This window comes from Papio anubis, chromosome 14 (assembly GCF_008728515.1).
Source record: "Papio anubis isolate 15944 chromosome 14, Panubis1.0, whole genome shotgun sequence".
Lineage (NCBI taxonomy): Eukaryota > Metazoa > Chordata > Mammalia > Primates > Cercopithecidae > Papio > Papio anubis.
The window spans coordinates 90542528-90564132 of record NC_044989.1 but is presented as its reverse complement, the minus strand read 5'-3'; the positions used below and the strand labels follow the sequence as shown (position 1 = coordinate 90564132).

Here is a 21605-nt window from a genome sequence, read left to right as displayed (position 1 = left end):
TTTCCTCATTATCTTATTAACTCTTCATAATGACCTTTAAAGTAGATAATATTGAACCATATGACCTATGCAAAAACTGAGGTTGAGACAATAACTTATTTAAGACCACACAAACAGTAAATGGTGGAACTATGTCTCAAATATGGGCTAATTGAACCCAAACTAGATCTTTATTTCTCACCTTTAATTGTTACAAATGTTTATTGCCCCGTCTCCTCCTGTCCACACAGTGCCCATCGGCAGACTCCTTTTTCATTCTCAGTGATCGAATGACATTCTAAACTACATTGGCCTGGCAGATTCACCTCTGCCCCTAAGTGTTTCCACATTGTCCTTTTAGGATTGGGATACTCTCTGTTCCCCTATCTTCCCTCCTTTCTTCTTCTGGCGGTGACGTGCTGTGTGAATTTGTTTCTCCTCTCAGGGTAGCACTGGGACTTTCCAAATCAGCATTTTTAGTGATCTCTCTTCCCTTTTCTGAGCTTCTTCCTTATTCCTGTTCACTTTCTCATCTACAAGTGGCAGCTTTGTTGCTGGAGGATTTCCTTTGTCCTTCTATTCTTTACGACTTTGCCATAACTGTCAAAAACAATCCCTTGAAGGTATCTATGCTTGGAATTGTGTGCTTATGATGCTGAAAAAATACTTCTCTTCTAAAAGCTATGATAAAATGCTTCTCTCCTAAAATGTCTGTTGCTTCTGTATTCTACTCTCTGGTTATTACACAATCGAAGATGATTTGGTCATTTCCTTCCAGGACTTTGTTAATTTCACTTCTTCAACTGCTTCCCCCTTCTTGGCTGGAACTGAGTTTTCTGTCTTCTGGGAGAAGAAGTTCTTAGCAAGGCCACTCGGGATTTGTTGGGTGCCTTGGTCAAGTCTAGGATCCAGGCTCTGGGTGGCTGATTTCCTCTAATCACTGAGCAATGTAAAATGAGGAAGTCTGATTGTGTAAAGGTGTTAAACTTTTGTGTGAAGGCAAAACTTTAATACCATGAATAGAGATTACAGAATTTACCAACTTCTAAGAGGATTCCTTTCACTCCCTGACATTAGAATGTTAGAAAATCTACCACAAAGCATCTATGAGGCTATTGTACAAGGCCCGTTTTTCAAAATAGGTTTTTACAAGGACTGTTATTTGGGATGATAGTTCCAAAAAGGTGCTATCAAAGGTAATTGATGGTGTGTGCAAGCTGAAAGTTGTATGTTAGAACTAGTAGGGATTTCAAAAATATCCCTTTTAGGCTTTTTGCTAATATATCTGCTCATTTTCAAAGTTCCAAATATTATAAAAGTATTTAAAGTAAAAAGTAGAAGCCCTCCATTTCTGCTGACCCACTTCCCTGTTTCAACCAGAAAGTATTTTCCCAGACAATGCTACCCCAGGACTCGCACTCTATCCAACTATCACCTACCATAGGTTATTTGAAGGGCTCAGTTTGAGTGCTCCTTGAGTGCCTGGGATCTGTTATTTCTCTCCATTTCTACTACTGCACGGTAGTTCAAGTCCTCCTCCCTTTTCCCCTAGGCCATTTGAATCATCTGCTAATTGGTTTTCCTGATTGCCATGGAAACTTCATCCATCCCTTCCTCACACATCAGCCACAGAAGTATCTCCAAAAAGCAAATCTCGTGACATGAAGCCCTTGCACAAAACCCATTACTGGTTGCCCGCCTCCTTTGTGGGTAAGTTCAAGCTCCTGAGTGTGGCAAGCTGGGCCCACCTGGAATCCCCTGCCCTCCTCTCCTACCCCACGTGACAACCTTTCCAGACTATTTGCAGTTCTTTGAATGTGATATTCTTTCTAGTCTCTGTGCTTTTGTATAACCTGTTCTTCCTGACAGGAAACTCCTTCTCCTCCTTGTAGTTTAGCTAATTTCTAGTCTTTCAAGACTCAGCTCATGCTTCACCCTCTCTATGACAAGTCCTGTCCCAAGCTGGGTGGTGGATACTCTTCCTCTGTGCTGTGTGAGTCTTGAGCATCCTCAGGAAACCTCCCTCATTGTGCTTTGTTTGCTTGTCTCCCTTGCTGTTAATGCGCCCGCTTCAGGGCTGGCATATATTGCTCATCTCCATGACTGGCTCATGGTGGTGCTCCGCAAATATAATCCAATCAAATGGATGAGGGCCATCATGCCATCCCTCATGACTTCCATCTGGAGCTAACCTCCCTCGACAGGAAAGCATTTCCTTAGGAAAGAATATCTTTGGGTTAAATGCAAGTAGAGACTCACCAGAAGCACTACGTCCAGCTCAGAATGAACTGCTCAGTAAGCAGCCTTGTCAATGAGGAGGCAGCAGGCCGGCCCCCGAGGCCTCAAAGTGGGAGAGCAAAGAAGCGCAGTTCCTGCCACAAAGGCACACCTTGCTCCCCTGGCTGGCTGGAAGCAGAATGGTGTCCACCTGCTTCCATGGGAATTCTGTGCCTTTAGTAAAGTTTTATGGGACAGGAAGGTGACAGGCATTGACACTCCAACCAGGAATGGGTGGTGCCATCTTTCCTGTGTCTTACCAGAAATACCTGTGGCAGGTAAATTTCTAGAGAGACACTCCCATTTCTCCTATACAGCAATTTTGAAATGTTTTCTGAGGGCTTTCCAAATTCATCTGGGAACATAGGAGTTCCAGAAAGATGAAATCAAAGGTGATGGTATGCCAAGGAAAGTAGCTTTTAGAATGACTTCCATTAGCCATTCATCCATTCAGCACACCAGGCATTCAGTCTGAGGGGGGTGTGTGTGTGTGTGTGCACCCGCATGTACACAGAGGAAGGGAAACAAAAGTACACAAGATACGATAGTTGTCCTCAAGGAGTTTTTGCAAATGTCCGCAATTTAAGAGAATATGCTATGCTGTGGCTGATGTATAAACCAACTGCTAGGGAGAGGCCTTCCACACACACTCGGGGCAAATGCAACCTGTAGGACTGCCAGTGGAAGCTGGGCATGCTGTTTGTGGTTGATAAACCCTGGTCCCTTGTTCAGGGACCTATGTTTACCTTTCTTCTCCCTGGAAGTCTTCATTAGCTGGGCATCCAGAAGGTCTTGAATGGAGCAGAGGGAGGCACAAAGACAAGAGTTTGAAACCAGCTTGGACAACAAAATGAACTTCTATCTTTGCAAAAAAATAATAATAAAAAAAATTAGGCAGGTGGGATTGCACGTGCCTGTAGTCCCAGCTATTCAGGAAGCTGAGGCAAGAGGATTCCTTGAGACCAGGAATTTTGAGGCTGCAGTGAGCTATTAGGTTGGTGCAAAAGTAATTGTGGTTTTTGCCATTAAAAGTAATGGCAAAACTTTTAATGACAAAAACCGTGATTACTTTTGCATCAATCCAATAATGATTGCACCCCTGCACTATGCTCCAGCCTGGGCAACAGAGTGGTACCCTGTCACAAAATAATAAATAAATAAAATGTAAACATGCAAAAAACAAAACCAAAAATAAAAAATGGGTGTGGGCCCCTGAATTGAGGAATAATATGAAGGAGTGTGATTCTGTGTGTGCACACATGGGTGTGCACCCTGAGTGCCTGGATGGCTCACCCTGGGCTAGTTCAGGTGGCAAATGGTTTTCCTCCAGCTGGGCTACCACCATCTTCCCCCACGGCCTGTCCATGTCTTTGGTGGCAAGATGCCTATGGACTAGAGTCCCTCCTCAGAGGAAAGGCTCCTCCCATTTCTCTGGCTTTTAGGTAGAAGTCCATGACTTCAACAGGCCCCTACTGCAATGTCATGGGTTAATTTAGGTGCGGTCTCCTCTGAGAGCCTCCCATAGCCTAAAAGGCCCTATCCTAGCTGGCACTGCAGCTCCCTCTTCCCAGCTCTCAGCTTTTCTCTTTGCTCACCCCACTCAGCGCAGGCTTTCTGCCTGATCTTGGATGTGTCAATCCTGCCCCTAAGGGATGCAAGGCAATCTTTCATTATTAAGATCTCTCCTGAGGCCAGGTGTGGTGGCTCACACCTGTAGTCCTAGCACGTTGGTAGGCCAAGGTAGGAGAATCGCTTGAGCTCAGGAGTTCCAGGCTGCAATGAGCCATGATTGCACCATTGCACTCCAGCCTGCATGACACAGCAAGACCCTGTATTTTTTTTTTTTTTTTTTTTTGAGACAGGGTCTTGCTCTGTCACCCAGGCCAGAGTGCAACAGTGTGTTTCTGCTCACTGCAACCTCAACCTGCACATTGTTTTGTAGAGACGGTGTCTTGCTATGTTGCCCAGAGTGGCCTCAAACTCCTGGGCTTAAGAGATCTTTCCACCTCAGCCTTCCAAAGTGCTGGGACTACAGGCGTGAGCCACCGTGCCCAAACAAGACCCTGTCTTAAAAACAAAAGAAAAATAAACAACTCCCCAGACCTCTCTAGTCTTAAACTCCTCCCTAGTTCCAGCCACCTTTTAGCACATGACTCTTGTTAATTTTGTTCTCACTGTCTGAAATCATCTCCTGTCCACTCTTGACTGACAGGTCTCTGCAGTAGCCCATTGCTTAATCAGAGTAGGCCCCTGTCAACTTATTCATATTGTGTCCCCATGCCAGTGTGGATGATTAAAATTGTTGAGTGGAGGCTGATCGAATGAGCCATCTCCTTCCAAGTCCTCACTTGCTGGCTCCTGTCTTAGTTTTACTCCCCATTCTTCAAGGAACGTGAGCCCTGGAAAGTATTTTAGAGTCATTTAGTCGAGTGCCTTTGGATGGGAGGATCACATCCCTGGGTCCCGCCCGGTAGATTGTTTTGCTCTAATTGACTAGGCAGGATTCCCTACCTTCTCTCACTTCTGCATGAGACTTCCTTCTGAAATTGCTGCTCAGTCAAGAGAATGACCTTCCCCAACAGAATCCTACTCCACAGGGACTTAAAGATGTCAGAGATCTCTTGCTCATCTCTCTGGCCAGCTACCAAGGTCAGTTTATAGCCGAGGGACAAGATCAGGCAGGTCTCAGACCCCAGCATAAGTGCTGGACTTCTAGCTTCAGTTGTTCCTGCCCACATGGGCATTCAGATGGAGAGAGGGCATGGCACTACACTGCACTCTTGGTGAAACCCAGGACTCTGAAATCTCAGTGTCAGCCCCAGGTCTTCTCTTCAGCAGAACTTAGTCAGTCCTATCACTAGGAGATGGGACTCTGCCTGATTGCATTCTTACCAATGGCTGCATTGACAAGGGGACTAGACTTCACTGAGTGGAGATTGGGGGAAAAGGAAATAAGCCCTCAGTGCTTTCTCTGAGCACATGTCACCCTTGCTGGCTTAGCATCTATTATGTGCCAGAAGACTTAGCTCTTACCTTGGCAGATATTCTCTGCTTGACCAAATTTTAGTCAGGCTCCTGAACCTTCTCCCAGGCACATTTGTGCACTTTCTTGTAAAATCCTTTTTTAGCAAGAATCTTCTATCTTCAATATCTGATCACCTTTAAAATCTCACTGGATAACCCATCCTCCACCATCCCCAAGGTTGTGTCCAATCACCCTGTCCTGTCTTCAGCAAGGATCCTGTTAGGTGGGTTTAGGCAGAAACTCCCTTTTTTTTCATGTTTCCTCTTAGTAATTTCACATCAACTGACCCTTGCTCTGCTTCCTGGCTATGAATATGTCCTTGCCTGTGCTGTGTATGTAGTTGTGTCCAATCTCTCTCCCCTGCTGCAAAGTCCCATTGCAGTGGTTCCTATATCTTCTGTGCTGGTTCTGAATAAAATCTTCCTTACCATGAATTTAAAGATATCATTGATTTTTTTTTTTTTGAGATGAAGTCTTGCTCTGTTGCCCAGGCTAGGGTGCAGTGGCTTGAACTTGGCTCACTGCAACTTCCTCCTCCTGGGTTCAAGTGATTCTCCTGCCTCATCATCGTGTGTAGCTGGGATTACAGGTGCCCACCACCATACCTGGCTAATTTTTTTTTTTGTATTTTTAGTAGAGACGGGGTTTTTACCATGTTGGACAGGCTAGTCTTGAACTCCTGACCTCAGGTGATCCGCCCACCTCAGCCACCCAAAGTGCTGGGATTACAGGCGTGAGCCACTGCGCCTGGCCAAATCATTTTTTTCTTTGACAACATTGTCCTGTAGACAACTGGATTTCACGGAATTAGCCTCTGTGAAATCTAGCATATTCTTTGACTTCCTTCTTCTAAAGGTTGATTTTATAGGAGGCAATATTTTAAAGTATCAAGGCCACCTGGAGATTCATTTCAAGCTTACTTTGTGCCAAGAAAGGGAAATTTTCCTGAAAATGTCTTTTAAGTTCTAGTCAGAAAAAAGCAATCTTAAGAACAAGGAAATAGACCTGTCATTTTAAAACCCAGAAAAGAACCTTTCAACATAGCATTCCCTAGGTACCAAGCCTCCTTGATTAGTAGGAGGTTACTTTGACTGTGACTGGTCAGGAACATACCTGGCCCTCCTCACCAGTGTGTAAGTTCCTGGAGAGCTGTGACAAAATCGCCCATGTCCACTCCTCCTGTGCCATCTTACCTATAGTATGCACTCCACAAATGGGCTGGTGGATTCCAGGGGTCACTCAGTGGATAAGCCAGAAAAAACAAAGAGGGGCTTGGATATAGCTTTGCCCTCTCAGCTATATCCCCAGAGGTTACTCAACTTCCTGGCTGGATGTCCTCATGTTCAAAATGTGGACATCAAAACCTAACTCTCAGAGTAATTATAAAGATAAACAAAGTCACGCATGGGAAATCACCTAACAGAGATGGACGTGGTTGACAAGCAGGAAAGATTCTCTTGCCCTCCTCCCTCCTCCTTCCTTTCCTTCCTAATGAGGATGGCCTTGTCTTTATTGCTGCCATCGAATCTCTGATGTCAGTGGTCACCCTACAGGGATCAGTGGTCACAGGTGGGCATGTGTGTGAAGACTGCAAAGTGTTCCCTGGTAACGTTTACTCATAAAGCAGTCAGCTGGCCTGAGCTGCAGTGGGGATCGGGAATACTGCTCAGGCATGCATCCCTGTCCCTAGATCTCATCAGTTCCCTGAGGCCTTTGTCCAAATGGAGACCTGCATTGGGCTCACCACAGGCTCAGGCTCAGGAACGTCCTGAGTTTTCCAGCATCCTTAACAATTTAGCATCACACATTCTCAAAGGTTTGATACCTTTCATATAATATTTTTAGTACTGCTAGGAAGACACACATGAATTAAATATGGGTACTTCTTTTCCAGGAAATTATTGTCTTGAGTACAAGGAATTACGAGTAGGAGTTGAGAAGAGGCACTCCCTTTGGCCACCCCCATGGTCTGATGACTCTTAGAATCACGTTTATAGATATCCGCCTCTTGGATGACAGCCTCCAGCCTTCCTGCTTTCTCACTCTCTCTCTTCTCAAATCACCAGTGATTTGTCCTTTTCAGGACCGCGAACCCATAGACATCCCCTCTCTCTATTGGCCCTTTCTGCTTTTCTGTCCTTTTTGATCCAGCTTAATTTCTGTGCCCTGTCTCTTCAACCATTTCCTTGCTGGTCTCCTCAGCACCCTTCCCATTTTTATTCCATTACACTCAACAGACAAAACTTAAGGCTGGGTTGTATCACTAGTCTGCTTCCTCTATATCTCCACTGGGGCTGCTAGAGGAGGTTGGGAAATGAGTTACTCAGCCTCACAGGTGGTTGCCACCATGGGCCCAGGACCACCACCACCCACTGTGCTCTCACACTGCCCACCAATCCTACAAAGCTTTTCTAGTCTGCTGCCCACAGTGATGTAGAAGGAAAATAAATCTTGGGGCCTCCAAATCACTAAGCTAAAGGGAAAAGTCAAGCTGGGAACTGCTTGACTTTTCTGCCTCCCATTCTGTTCAAAGTTATCCCTCTGCTCACTGAGGTAAATACACATCTGATTGCTTCCTTTGGAAAGGCTAATCAGAAACTCAAAGAATGCAACTGTTTGTCCCTCATCTACCTGTGGTCTGCAAGCTCCTTCCCTGCTTGAAGTTGTTCCACCTTTCTGGATGGAACCAGTGTACATCTTACACATATTGATTGATGTCTTATGTCTCCTTAAAATGTATAAAACCAAGCCATGCTCTGACTACCTTGGGCACATGTGGTCAGGACCTCCTGATGCTCTGTCATGGGTGGGTGTCCTCAACCGTGGCAAAATAAACTTTCTAAATTAACTGAGACCTGTCTCAGATTTTCAAGGTTCACATTTGGGTAACCACGAAGGGATTCTGAGTGGAGATGCCCCTTACCTTTGACAAATCTCCTATTGGTGTTTGGTACCAGCATGAGCTAACTTTATGGCTCAAACCAATAGGACAATTTGCTGAGGTCTGAAAGCATCTCCTCTAGAGAATTCCTGATCTTCCCAAATTTGGTCAAGATCAAAAGTTTATTTTGCTGTATGACTCCCTGTGCGTGTGTGTGTGTGTGGTTGTTTTTTTTTGTTTGTTTGTTTTTTTGTTTTTTTGAGTTTTACTTGCTTCCAGCAAGGAAGGCAAGATTTCCTGCTTCCATGATGATGGAAGACAGGTAACTCCTTTAAGGGGTTTGAGCTCACTCCCAGCAGGGAAGACGAGTTCAAGTTTTTTTCTTGCTCCTAGAATGGTAGTGAGCAGTCTTCAGCCTGAGACCCATCCCTAGGTAAGTAGCTGAATTGGGGTTTTGTCTTGGCTAAAGTTTAACAACCAGCTGGTCTTAATTTCTCCTTACCGTTAGAGTACTCAGTAATCATATAAGTTGTGCGATCATTTGTTTTGCTTAACTGTTTGTTTATTTGTTTCTGTTTTTATTGTTGTTTCAGTCTTTTTCCCATTGAGTTTGACCTACTCTGTCTGACTTGATCAAATCCAAAGGGAAGTTCCAAATTGTGGGGAATGAGGCCTCTGAAGTGGCTAAATTCCCACCCTCCCACACACACAAAGGTGGTGTGGTTGAGGGGAAAACGGGGCAAAGATTTTTTATTTTGACCACTAAAGGGGCTTCATTTACATAACAAGGCCACCATTTGCTAGCCAGGCCGAACTGAAAGAGCAATGGCTGTCTCCCATGCTGCAGTTCCATAGCTAAGGTTCTGCTTTTTTTTCTACCACGACAGGCTGGGTTTGGTTCCTGAATCAAGCCTTTTCTGGTTTGATACTTCATACTCCTGAAGTAGCAGCAATTTGTCCTAGCTGAAATATGGTAATAAGATTTTAAAATATTTTTTTTAAAGGACCTCAATGGTTAAAAGTCAGCTTAATTAAAAGCTAACATCCAAGAAGTGTGTATGTGTCTATGTGCATGTTTGTATTTAAAACACCTTCATGTTTTTTTTTTTCTCTCCTAGGAACTTATCTGTTTTATGAGCAAAAGTTTTTTTCTTCTCAGTTGACTGGATTCTGTTTTCTTCATTTACTTCTGCTGTCTCTCCTTTCTCTTGCACCGTCTGCTGAATGAGAGACCTAAAATAGTTTATAATAGCCTGGGGTTCCTTAAAGAAAATGGAGAAGGTGCCAGGCTCCCTTTTGGGGAGAAACTTCTATTTTTCCTTGTGGAATCCCTAGAGTGTAAACAGACAAATTCATTTCAGCTCTTAAACTGCTTGCGTTTGTATTGTGTTACTTGATTTTTTTGACTATTGTATTTTTGACTAGCTATTGCAACAGAAGCTACTCTTGGGTTTTCAAGGAAGACTGTAGTTTAGACATGTAAAAATGTCTTTAAAAAAATAGCTTTTTTTAAAGTGCACTGTAAAAGCATCACATGGTCTAGCCTCGTAATAATTTTCCCTTTTTGGAGACCAGGATTCAGGGTGGGCTCTGCCCAGAGCTCAGAGATCCAGTTAAAAGATAGGTAGTCTCAATGTAAATAAAATTGGTCTCCTGATACAATCCTATGGTAGATTTCTATAATTTTATGGTTGATTTGGCATCCATCCTTAATCTCCCTCAGACTTTTTCTCTCTGTACCTTGAGATGTATATTTCACTATCTGAATTTTCGTCTAAGAGTTGTTTCCTCTTGTAGCAGGACAAGCGGCAGACAAAACTCCTCAGGCACCGAGTTACAGAAGGGAGGGGTTTATTTGGCCAGGGGCATTGGGAAGACTTCAGTCTCAAGAGCCGAGCTCTCCAAGTGAGCAATTCCTGTCCCTTTAAAGGGCTCACAACTCTAAGGGGGTGCACATGAGAGGGTCGTGATTGATTGAACAAGCAGGAGGTATGTGATTGGGGGCTGCATGCACTGGCAATTAGATTGGAACAAAACAAGATAGGGATTTTCACAGTGCATTCCTATACAATGTCTGTAATCTATAGATAACAGAACCAGTTACGTGAGGGGTCAATCTTTAACTACCAGGCCCAGGGTGCGGCGCTGGGCTGTCTGCCTGTGGATTTCATTTCTGCCTTTTAGTTTTTACTTCTTCTGTCTTTGGAGGCAGAAATTGAGCATAAGACAATATGAGGGGTGGTCTCCTCCCTTATTCCCCCCTTTTGAGACTCTCACTCATTTTATTAGTGGGAGTTCTCACTTTCATTTTCACTATCCATGTCTTCTTGCAAGACAGATTGATAGCAATTTATATAGTACATTTGTGCTGAGGCATTTTGGTGAACTAAGGTAGTGATGAAGCTTTTTATCATTCGCAGAAGTACAGGTATCAAACAAGGGAGCAGTAAGCAGGTTCCCATTATTATTATAATTCCTATTATAAGAGTTTTAAATCCTCCTAGCGCTGGGAACCATTTTCCAAACATGGCCCCAGGATCAAATCCATGCCACACTTGCATGGGCACATGTGCCAGTTTTGTCATATCTCTAACTATGTCTTCCACTACTTGCCCTTGATTATCTATGTGTAGACAGCAATCACTAAGGTTAAATTTTCCACAGACCCCTCCTTCACCTGCTAGCAAGTAGTCAAGAGCCAATCTATTTTGATAGATAGCATTTCTCATCTGAGTTTCTTGCCGAGCCAGAATAGTCAAGGCTCTGCTGGTTTTATTAGTGATTATTTCTAAGACAGCTTGTAACCGTATGATTTGGTTGATCATGTAAGTGGGGGTCCAGTATCCCCATGAGCTATCTTGTGTCCAAGTAGCAGGCCCATAATATTGTATGATTCTCTCAGGGGGCCATTTATCATCTTTCCAATTTCCTATAGCTATGCTTCTCTTTTCATGGGAAGCATAGACAGGGAAGCCCTGGAGTTCGCCTGTTTTTATGGGCAGTAGAAAGAAAGATGGTTTAATAGTGCCAATAACACAACTACCTGCCCACTGGTCAGGTAATTTGGCATAAGCTCTATGCCCACATATGCAATACAATCCAGTTGGGGCTGTCCAGTCCCGGTGGGACTCCAGGTGGGACCACATGGTTTGCAACTTTGGGAATTTGCTAAATGGATTCCTCTCTGTTTGATTTGAACTCCACCAAGTGACTGTTTTTGTGGTACCATTATACAGTTTCTGTCCCAGACAACTAAGTCGTCCTACGGGGTGAGTGAATTCCTTCTCTAGCTATGCAATATTGTCCAATAATTGAGGCTTTTAGGACCCAGAAATTATCAGGGTGATTCTTTTGAGCTGAGAATTCATCAGGAACTGGGTCTGTAGGCACTAATTCTCGGGCTTCCCATGGCCATTGATCTCCCATTACAGTTCCTCCACATACATAATATGAAGTGACATTGAGAGACTGAGGTACATGCTCGGCTAATTGCAAAAACAAATTTCTTGTTTTTCCTGGAATTTCTGGTACTGGTACATTTAGTTCATCATAGAAAGTTTGAAACACTGGCTCAGGAGAGTGTTTGTAAACTTCTCCTCGAACCAAGATATTTACTCGAGGAGCCAGTCTGGCCCCATCAATTCCTAAGGTCACACACTCCTCTTTTTTCCAGCCAGGATCAAGCGTATTAGTTATTACTAGCTCGAAGGGGTTACATTGTATGGGAAGGGCCATTTTTTCCTTTCTGAAGGTGGACTGGATCATTTTCATCATTTTTTTTTTCTTTTTTCCAAGTGGCCTAAATGACACAAGACCAGTATTTACATTTATTTCCACACAGTCCTAATTTATGACAGATGTACTTATTTTCTGCCATATAGCCTCTTTTCTAATTAAGAGAACCACATCTTATTCCTAACTTATTACTATTAATGACAGCACAGGTATCAAATTTTAAGGTGACTTGTTTGGGCATCCTTTTTTTTTTTTTTTTTTCCTGTTTTGGCTAACACTTTACTCATATCATTTATGAGCTCCCACCAGTCCTCAGTCCTTAATCTATCTTATTTTAAGAACTGTGGTCATGGGAGGCTCAGATGGGTCATAACACACATCCAGTCGGTCATTTCCTGGGCTACGTACCTTGTATAGAATAACATTATACAAACAAGTTCTTTTTAGAGTTCCAGTACACTTATAATAACAGTAAAATAATAGGACCGTAGCAACCTTTTGTCCTACCTCAGTGACTTGATGTATACACTGGGAACAGCCCTCAGTCTGAGGAAGGTCAGTTGAAGTCCTTACTATACAAGTCCAAATTTTAAGGAAAATGAGCCCCGTGATGAGTTTCCACATGCTTCAGCCATGCGTGGACCAGTCAGCTTCCAGGTGTGACTGGAGCAGAGCTTGTCATCTTCTTCAGAGTCACTTTACAGGGGTTGGCGAAGCTGCTCCTGTCCACGTACAGCTCACAGTCTACTAATGTTTAAGGATGGTCTCGGAAGTTGGGCCTGCTAGAATAAACTGAGTCCAACACCTCTATACAGTTATGTTCAACTGAGCTCCCTGATACCAGGAGCAAGGTGGTGGGGTTTAGGGTTTTGCAAACTTCAATGGTTATGTGGGGATTTTCACATAGCAAGCTTTGGTACTTGGTTAAACTAGCATTTGTTAACCAATGATGTCCTTTGGTATTTATTAAAGTTACCACAGCATGGGGGGCCTTTATATTCAGGTTTTGCCTAAGGGTTAGTTTATCTGCTTCTTGTGCTAACAGGGCCTTTTCTGCTAGGGCCCTTAGACCTGGGGGCCAGCCTTTGGAAACCCTGTCTAGCTGTTTTGAGAGATAGGCCACTGGCCTTGGCCAGGCCCCACAGCTGGGTTAAAACTCCAGCTGCCAGTTTTTCTCTTTCTGACACATAGAGTGTAAAGAGTTTTGTCAGGTCAGGTAGCCTCAGGGCTGGGGCCGACATGAGATTTTCTTTTAACTCATGAAAAGCTCGTTGCTGTTGGTTGTAATAGATGTAGTTTATCTAATCTACATTTTGATTAACTGTCACCTACGAAAATATTGACTCAAATCCTACAGCTATTTGATTTCAAGCTTTAAATTGATCTGGTATTCCTCGTGGGACTCCAATTGTGCCTAAATAGACATGAGAGTCGAAAGACCCATAAGGGGCTTCTCTCACTTTATGATGTCTAATTATTTTTTTTCCCTTCTGGTTGATGAAATGCCAGGGTGAAAGGGATAGTCAATTGGACTAAAGTACAAGTGCCACTCCAGTTATTCAGCAGAGTGTCCAGTAAAGGTCCACCACAACACCACCACACATCCGCTCAGGGATGAACAAGGGCTGACTGATTGATAAGCTCTTGAAAATTCTTAAGCTCACTGCATCCTTTCAGGTCTCCAAGGAATGCTAAGTTTCCTCCCTGCTGTGAGAGACACGAAGTGAACTTAATGTTGGGAGACGATGGCCCTTGGGGGCTGACCCGCAGGGACTTTGGGATATAGCAGAGAGAGCTTGGCATGACTTATTACTCCAGGCCGTAGAGTCCTGGAAAAGAGCTATCATGCAGCCTACACCTGGTTGACTGGAGGACCACATTAGTGGAAGGGGGACAATCTGGGCCTCTGGCCTGCCATGTGCACAAGCATAACAATTGCTTTTGTTTAATGTGCAGATAGAATATTTGATCCATTTTAACCAGGCATTTGCATCTTGGTATCCTCTCTTAATTGCTAAAGTTTAAGTCTTTAACTTTTATGGTCCTCTAGTAAAATGATTGTATGGTTTTAGGGAAATTACAAAAACCAGTTGGGGCAGTCCATCCTTGCTCTTTAGTGGTCCACAGAACGTTGGACCAACTATGGCATGAAAGCTCTACATCGGGGGGGCAACACTTCTGATTGGCACTGGGGTCTTTATCGAAATGTCCCCGGATTAAATGGTCCTAGTTCACTAACGCCTGGTCTGAAGAGAGTCAGGAGGGACAGAAGTACTTTTCTGAAGTAGAAAGCTGTCTTTGACTTGGAAATTGACTTGGTTATATTAATAACTAGATGGTCAGCAATAGAATGAAGAAAGAAGAAAGAGTAATAGAATAGATTAAAAGAGTTAAATTTTTCTTAGCTTTAGTTTGGTAGGGTTTTCCCCTGGGACTATGGCCCACGACTCTGGAGGGGGTGCAGCTTTCTTGACTCCGGTGTGATGAGTCCATTCTTTTTTTGCTGTGCGAACAGTAGTCTTGGTTAGCAGCACAAGGTAGGGTCCTTCCCAGGCTGGCTCGAGTTTTTCTTCTTTCCACCTTTCGATGAGAATGTGATCTTCAGGCTGGTGCTGGTTTACTGGAAATTCTAGGGGTGGCACATGTGCTAAAAGACTTTTAGTTTTTTTGGTGTGTGTGAGTTTAAATGTGGGGACTTTAATGTGGGGACTTTATAGTCCTTAGTGCCTTTTTACTGAGAAATTTCCTTTAGCACCTATTTTTATTCATTTTTAAACCAAAGAAAGCCAAATACCATTTTACATTTAGCAATGCTTCTCATATGATTTTTTATACCAGATAAGTTAAATGTTATCTTTATATTAGTGTGTTATTAATGTTAAACCTAATTTTAATACCTTGTAGACATATTTAATTTTTAATGTTTGACCATAAGGTAAGATTTTGTAGACTCTTTTTAACCTTTTATAATTTTTGCTAAAGAGCAGGTTGGTGCTTTAAGAAAAACCTGTTATGCTTTTGCTTTAATCTCCAGTTCACAGAAAAACTGGATGATACTTCTTTAACTTTAGCTAATATGTTTATACACAGAATGTTCTTTACAATTAATGTTTTAAAACTTGCTTAAACCTTCAAAACAATAATTTTTAACTTTTTAATGTAGGTAGAAATGTACATTCTTATGCCTGCTTATAATCCTTTTACCAAAGGTATATTTTGCTTTTCTTGTACACCTTGCAAATAAACTGTTTTTTTTTTTCTTTTTCAATAGTTTTACATTCAGGAGGCCTAGTTACTTTTAAATTATACAGCATTTTTTGCATAAATTCTTTTTTTAACACACTTTTTTATAACCTTTTTTTTTTCACGATTTTACAGGCAATTTCTTTTACATGCCTTAACTTTCTGACTTATTACAAACATTTCTTTATTTAAACAACCAGCTAATTTATTTCAGGACAAGAATTTACCATATAACACTCTTTTTTTTTTTTTTTTTTGAGACGGAGTCTCGCTCTGTCACCCAGGCTGGAGTACAGTGGCCGGATCTCAGCTCACTGCAAGCTCCGCCTCCTGGATTTACGCCATTCTCCTGCCTCAGCCTCCCGAGTAGCTGGGACTATAGGCGCCCGCCACCACGCCTGGCTAATTTTTTGTATTTTTAGTAGAGACGGGGTTTCACCATGTTAGCCCGGATGGTCTCGATCTCCTGACCTCGTGATCTGCCCGTCTCGGCCTCCCAAAGTGCTGGGATTACAGGCTTGAGATAACACTCTTTTTATATAAATTCCGCCCCCCCCTTTTTTTTCTTTTTTTTCTGAAGATGATAACCATTCTTTTCCAAAGCGAACTTTTTTTTTTTTTTTTTTTTTTTATGTCTGTGGGGTACTTTCTAAAGGCCCAAAATTTTAAGTTACTACAATACGTCTTACACTGTTAACTTTTAGCAAACTTTACTTTTGTTGAAAACCTTGTAAGTTTGGGATTTTAATTATCTTTTGCTATTAATAAGACCTTGTTTTGTCCAAATTAGAATTGGTATGATGGCTTTTAAAGGAACAGGGTACACCTTTTATTTTTTCTTAACTACTTGTATATCTCTCTCTTTCTTTCTCTCATTGACTTTGTCTCTCTCTCTGTGACTTTCCTTTTGCCTCTGTCTCTTCCTCTCTCTCTCTGCCTCTGTCTTTCTCTCTCTTTCTCTCTCTCTCGACTCCCTTTTTGTCTGTCTCTTCCTCTCCATCTCTTCCTCTCTCTCTCTCTTTGCCTCTTTTCCTCTCTGTCTCTTTCCTTTCTCTCTCTCTGCTGGTCTTTCCTTGCCTCTGCCAGCCGCTTATGCTGCTGTTCTCTCAACCACCATATGTTGTGGGCAGGGGATCTAAAACAAGCTGGTCTGGGTTCCCTGGCTTACAGGTTACCTTGTGCCATACCTTTGAAACAAGGGACCTGTCCACGCTTCCTTCTAATGGCCAACCTACCTCTAATGCTGGCCAGTCTATCTCACACAAAGTTTTAAGTTTTCCTGGTGTCATAGTACTCCATAGTCTCCCTTAAATCCTTTTGTTTTTGAAAATTTTCAACATAGTTCAACGAAATTTTCAACATAGTTCCTAGTGCGGTGGGCTTACTTTGTGCCTCACCCATGTTTCCTCTAGACAAAACACCACGCTTACACCACACACATACCACAAAGCAAAGAATGGGTAAAAAGGGCGCACACACACTTTTGTAGTTTATACCAAACCAAAATCAAAACCAAAATCAGAGTATCCAGAAATCCAAGTATCCAAAAACCAAAACCAAAGTATCAAGCAATCCAAGTCAAGTCAAAAACAAAAACCAAAGTGCCGGTACAGGCACACTGTGGGTGATCAGGCCACGCTTCCACTCAAATGAAGTAGGCAAGTTCCCAAGACCAATCCTGTCAAGCAATTCAAACCAAGTCAAAACCAAAACCAAAGTGCCGATAAAGGCACGCCGTGGGTGATCAGGCCACGCTTCCACTCAAATGGAATGGGCAAGTTCCCAAGACTGGTCCTGTCAAGCAATTCAAACCAAATCAAAACCAAAACCAAAGTGCCAATAAAGGCACACCATTGGGTGATCAGGCCACTCTTCCACTCAAATGGAGTGGGCAAGTTTCAAAGACTAGTCTTACCAAGTTTTAGAAGTCCAGACTCCAAGTGCCCTTTCCTTCCCCGTGTTCAGCCACTGCATTGATCCTCCATGGGGGCCTGCCTCACACTGCTCTGGCGAGGCGTCCCACTGGGACAAATGCCTACCTGGGAGAGCTCTCAGGATCCACGTTGCTCGGGCTGGTCGGAGTCCCCTGCAGGGATGTTCCACAGGGCAGGTTTAAGCCACCTAAGGAGCTGCCTCACCTTCTGCCAATTGCCTCGCTTCCGGGTCGGGGAATCAAGAAATGTAGCAGGACAAGCGGCAGACAAAACTCCTCAGACACCGAATTACAGAAGGAAGGGGTTTATTCGGCCGGGGGCATCGGCAAGACTTCAGTCTCAAGAGCCGAGCTCTCAGAGTGAGCAATTCCTGTCCCTTTTAAGGGCTCACAACTCTAAGGGGGTGCACATGAAAGGGTCGTGATTGAGCAAGCAGGGGGTACATGACTGGGGGCTGCATGCACTGGTAATTAGATCAGAACAAAGCAAGATAGGGATTTTCACAGTGCATTCCTATACAATGTCTGTAATCTATAGATAACAGAACCAGTTACGTCAGGGGTCGTTCTTTAACTACCAGGCCCAGGGTGTGGCGCCGGGCTGTCTGCCTGTGGATTTCATTTCTGCCTTTTAGGTTTTACTACTTCTGTCTTTGGAGGCAGAAATTGAGCATAAGACAATATGAGGGGTGGTATCCTCCCTTACTTTAATATGCAGATTTAGGGCTATTTAGCTGACAACTGCCAAAGCAGTTAACCAAGTTATCAAGAACTTAAAACTCTAAGGTAGAAAAAAAAAAGTCTTTATGAATCTATAAGATGTACTTCTATTGGCATGCGTAATATGTCTATGTATTTATGTGTTGTGTACACAATTTTTCACTCCTGAAAATATACAGAGGAGCTCTAATTAATTGGCTTAAGACAATAAAAGCACTTGAATCAAATACTTTATCAGGAAAAAGGAAAAGACAAGTCAAATACTTTTTCAAGTTTATGTAACTTAAGTAAAATCTTTAATAAATAAGCTAGCTTTAAAATTATTAGAAATGCCTTAAGAATTGCCAGCAGGTTCTGGGTTACAGCCGAGGTGGGGGTGGGATGGGGTGAGGGTTGGTGGGGTGGGAGGTGGTACAAGGGCTTCGTTATTTCTTGCTGCCCGCTTCTGGCTTGGGGAAGTGGCAGGACCTTGGCAGGATCTTGGCAGGACCTTGGCAGCACCCCAAGCTGGCATGGCGCTAATGGAGGGATGCGAGACCCCAGTGGCTGGGGCCCGGCTGCAGAGCCAGGTTGGCATTTCCAGATTGGGGCTCGGGCCGCACCCTCTCTAGGACCCTCCCCTTGTAGCAAGCAGATTGTCGCGGGTAGTTTGGGCCAGCTGTCCTGGTGTGGAATTTCCTGAATTCAACAAATCCTCCAAGAAATCAATCCATCCATCCATCCATCCATACGTGGCAGATTATGAAGTATGGATCATTACTTTTGGGATGTGGATATATTCAGTGAACAAGGAGCAGCTTGCAAGAGCTGGATTTTATGCTTTAGTTGAAGGTGATAAAGTAAAGTGCTTTCACTGTCGAAGGGGGGTAACTGATTGGAAGCCCAGCGAAGACCCTTGGGAACAACATGCTAAATGGCATCCAGGGTGTAAATATCTGCTAGAACAGAAGACATGAGAATATATAAACAATATTCATTTATCCTATTCACTTGAGGAGTGTCTGGTAAGAACTGTTGAAAAAACACCATCACTAACTAGAAAAATTGATACCATCTTCCATAATCCTATGGTACGAGAAGCTATATGAATGGGGTTCAGTTTCAAGGGCATTAAGAAAACAATGGAGGAAAAAATTCAGACATCTGGGAGCAACTATAAATCACTTGAGTTTCTGGTTGCAGATCCAGTGAAGGCTCAGAAAGATAGTACACAAGACGAATCAAGTCAGACTTCATTGCAGAAAGAGATTAGTACTGAAGAGCAGCTAAGGTGCCTGCAAGAGGAGAAGCTTTGCAAAATCTGTATGGATAGAAATATTCCTGTCATTTTTATTCCTTGTGGACATCCAGTCACTTGTAAACAATGTGCTGAAGCGGTTGACAAATGTCCCATGTGGTATGCCGTCATTACGTTCAAGCAAAAAAATTTTATGTCTTAATCTAATGCTATAGTAGGCATGTTATGTTCTTATTACCCTGATTAAATGTGTGATGTGAACTGACTTTAAGTAATCAGGATTGAATTCCATTAGCATTTGCTACCAAGTAGGAAAAAAAATGTAAATGGCAGTGTTTTAGTTGGCAATATAATCTTTGAATTTCTGGATTTTTCAGTTATTAGCTGTCTTATTGACTCAATTGTTTTTACTGTTATTTAATTGAAACCCTAGACTAAGAAGCATCATATTATAACTGATCACAATGTGTATTCACAGTACATTGACTTAATTTCTAAGTGTAAGTGAATTAATCATCTGAATTTTTTATTCTGTTCAGATAGGCTTAATGAATAGAACATTCTGTATATAAATGTGGAGATTAGAGTTAATCTTTCCAATCACCTACTTCGTTTTGTGTGAAAAAGGAATAAATTGTTCCATGCTAGTGGAAAGATAGAGATTATTTTTAGAGGTTTGTTGGTGTTGTGTTTTGGGATTCTGCCCGTTTTCTTTTAAAATTGTAAATATGTACTTGTGTGAATGATTTTTAAAGTGATTTTGCCATTTTTGGAAGGGCATTTAATGATAGAATATCATTGAGCCAACATGCACTGACATACAAAGATGTCAAAGATACATTAAGTGTAAAATGCAAGCAGGAAAATACTATGTACAGTCTGAGCCAAATCAAAGCATGTATGTTTTTTATATGTGTAGAACAAAAGGTTTGGAAAGATATGCACCAAATTGTTAAATGTGGTTTCATTTGAGGGGGGTGGGGGAATGGGCCCCAGAGGGGCTTTTGTAGGGGCCTTTCACTTTGTATTTTTTTCATTTTGTTTTGTTTGAATTTTTTTTTTTTCTTTTTAAATGGAGTTTCACTCTTGTCACCTAGGCTGGAGTGTAGTTTTATGAACTCGGCTCACTGCAACCTCTGCCTTCCAGGTTCAAGTGATTCTCCTGCCTCAGCCTCCCATGCCTCCTGTGTAGCTGGGACTACAGGCACCTGTCACCATGCCTGGCTAATTTTTGTATTTTCAGTAGAGATGGGATTTCACCATGTTGACCAGATTAGTCTGTAATTCCTGACCTCCCAAAGTGCTGGGATTTCAGGCGTGAGCCACTGCACCCGGCCCCGTTTGAATTTTTTAGAAGTATGTATTACTTTTGTAATCAGAATTATTAGAAAGCATTTTACTGATTTAAAAGCTTAGACAAGTTCAAATGCCTGAAAAACTACTGAACACTCAGCTTTAGTTTTTCTAATCCAAGAAGGCCGAACAGTTGACCTTTTTGGTGCCAATGTGAAATTTAAAAGATTTTATGTTTTTCCTGCGTTGTGGATGAAAAATATTTCTGAGTGGTGGTTTTTTGACAGGTAGACCATGTCTTCTTGTCTTGTTTCAAAATAAGTATTTCTGATTTTGTAAAATGAAATATACAGTATGTCACAGATCTTCCAATTAATTAGTAAGGGTTCATCCTTAATCCTTGCTAGTTTAAGCTTGCCTAAGTCACTTTACTAAAAGATCTTTGTTAATCCAGTAGTTTAAACATCTGTCAGCTTATGTAGGTAAAAGTAGAAGCATGTTTGTACACTGCTTGTAGTTATAGTGATAGCTTCCATGTTGAGATTCTCGTATCACCTTGTATCTTACAGTTTCATGTGAGTTTTTACCATTAGGGCGATTAAGATGTATATAAGGCAAACTATTAAGTCTTTCCTTTACCTAAGTTTGCTTTCTTGACTAGTAATAGTAGTAGATATTTCTGTAATAAATGTTCTCTCAAGATCCTTAAAATCTCTTGGAAATTATAAAAGTATTAGAAAGAAAAGAAGAACAGTTTTTTAAATAAATAAATGCATACTATATATATATATATATATATATATATATATATATATATATATATAGAGAGAGAGAGAGAGAGAATCTTGCTCTGTTGTCCAGGCTGGAGTGCAGTGGCACAAACTCAGCTCACCACAGCCTCTGTCTCCTGGGCTCAAGTGATTCTCCTGCCTCAGCCTCCTGAGTAACTGGGACTACAGGCACACACCACCACTCCCAACTAATTTTTGTATTTTTAGTAGAGATGGGGTTTCACTATGTTGGCTAGGCTGGTCTCAAACTCCTGACCTTGTGATCTACCTGCCTCGGCCTCCCAAAGTGCTGGGATTACAGGTGTGAGCCACTGCGCCTGGCCAGTTTTTAAAGTATATTTTAAAAAACACTTGAATAAGAGTCAGTAGGGTGTAAACTAGAAGTTTAAAAATGTTTCATAGAATGCCCAGTGTTTACATTACATGATTCTCACAACAAACCTATTGTAAAGGTGAGTAAGGCATGTTACTGCAGATAAAACTTTGGGAGA

The 21605-nt window shown here is 42.3% G+C and overlaps 1 protein-coding gene across 1 annotated transcript; it reads left to right on the top strand.

Annotated features, from left to right (window-relative positions):
- The first annotated feature begins 2486 nt into the window (after nucleotides 1–2486).
- LOC100998457 (baculoviral IAP repeat-containing protein 8) lies at nucleotides 2487–20110 on the top strand. The gene is given in 2 exon segments (XM_031655503.1): nucleotides 2487–2534; nucleotides 18405–20110. Coding segments are annotated over 2 exon segments (876 nt in total). The 3' UTR covers nucleotides 19233–20110.
- The last annotated feature ends 1495 nt before the right edge of the window (nucleotides 20111–21605 follow it).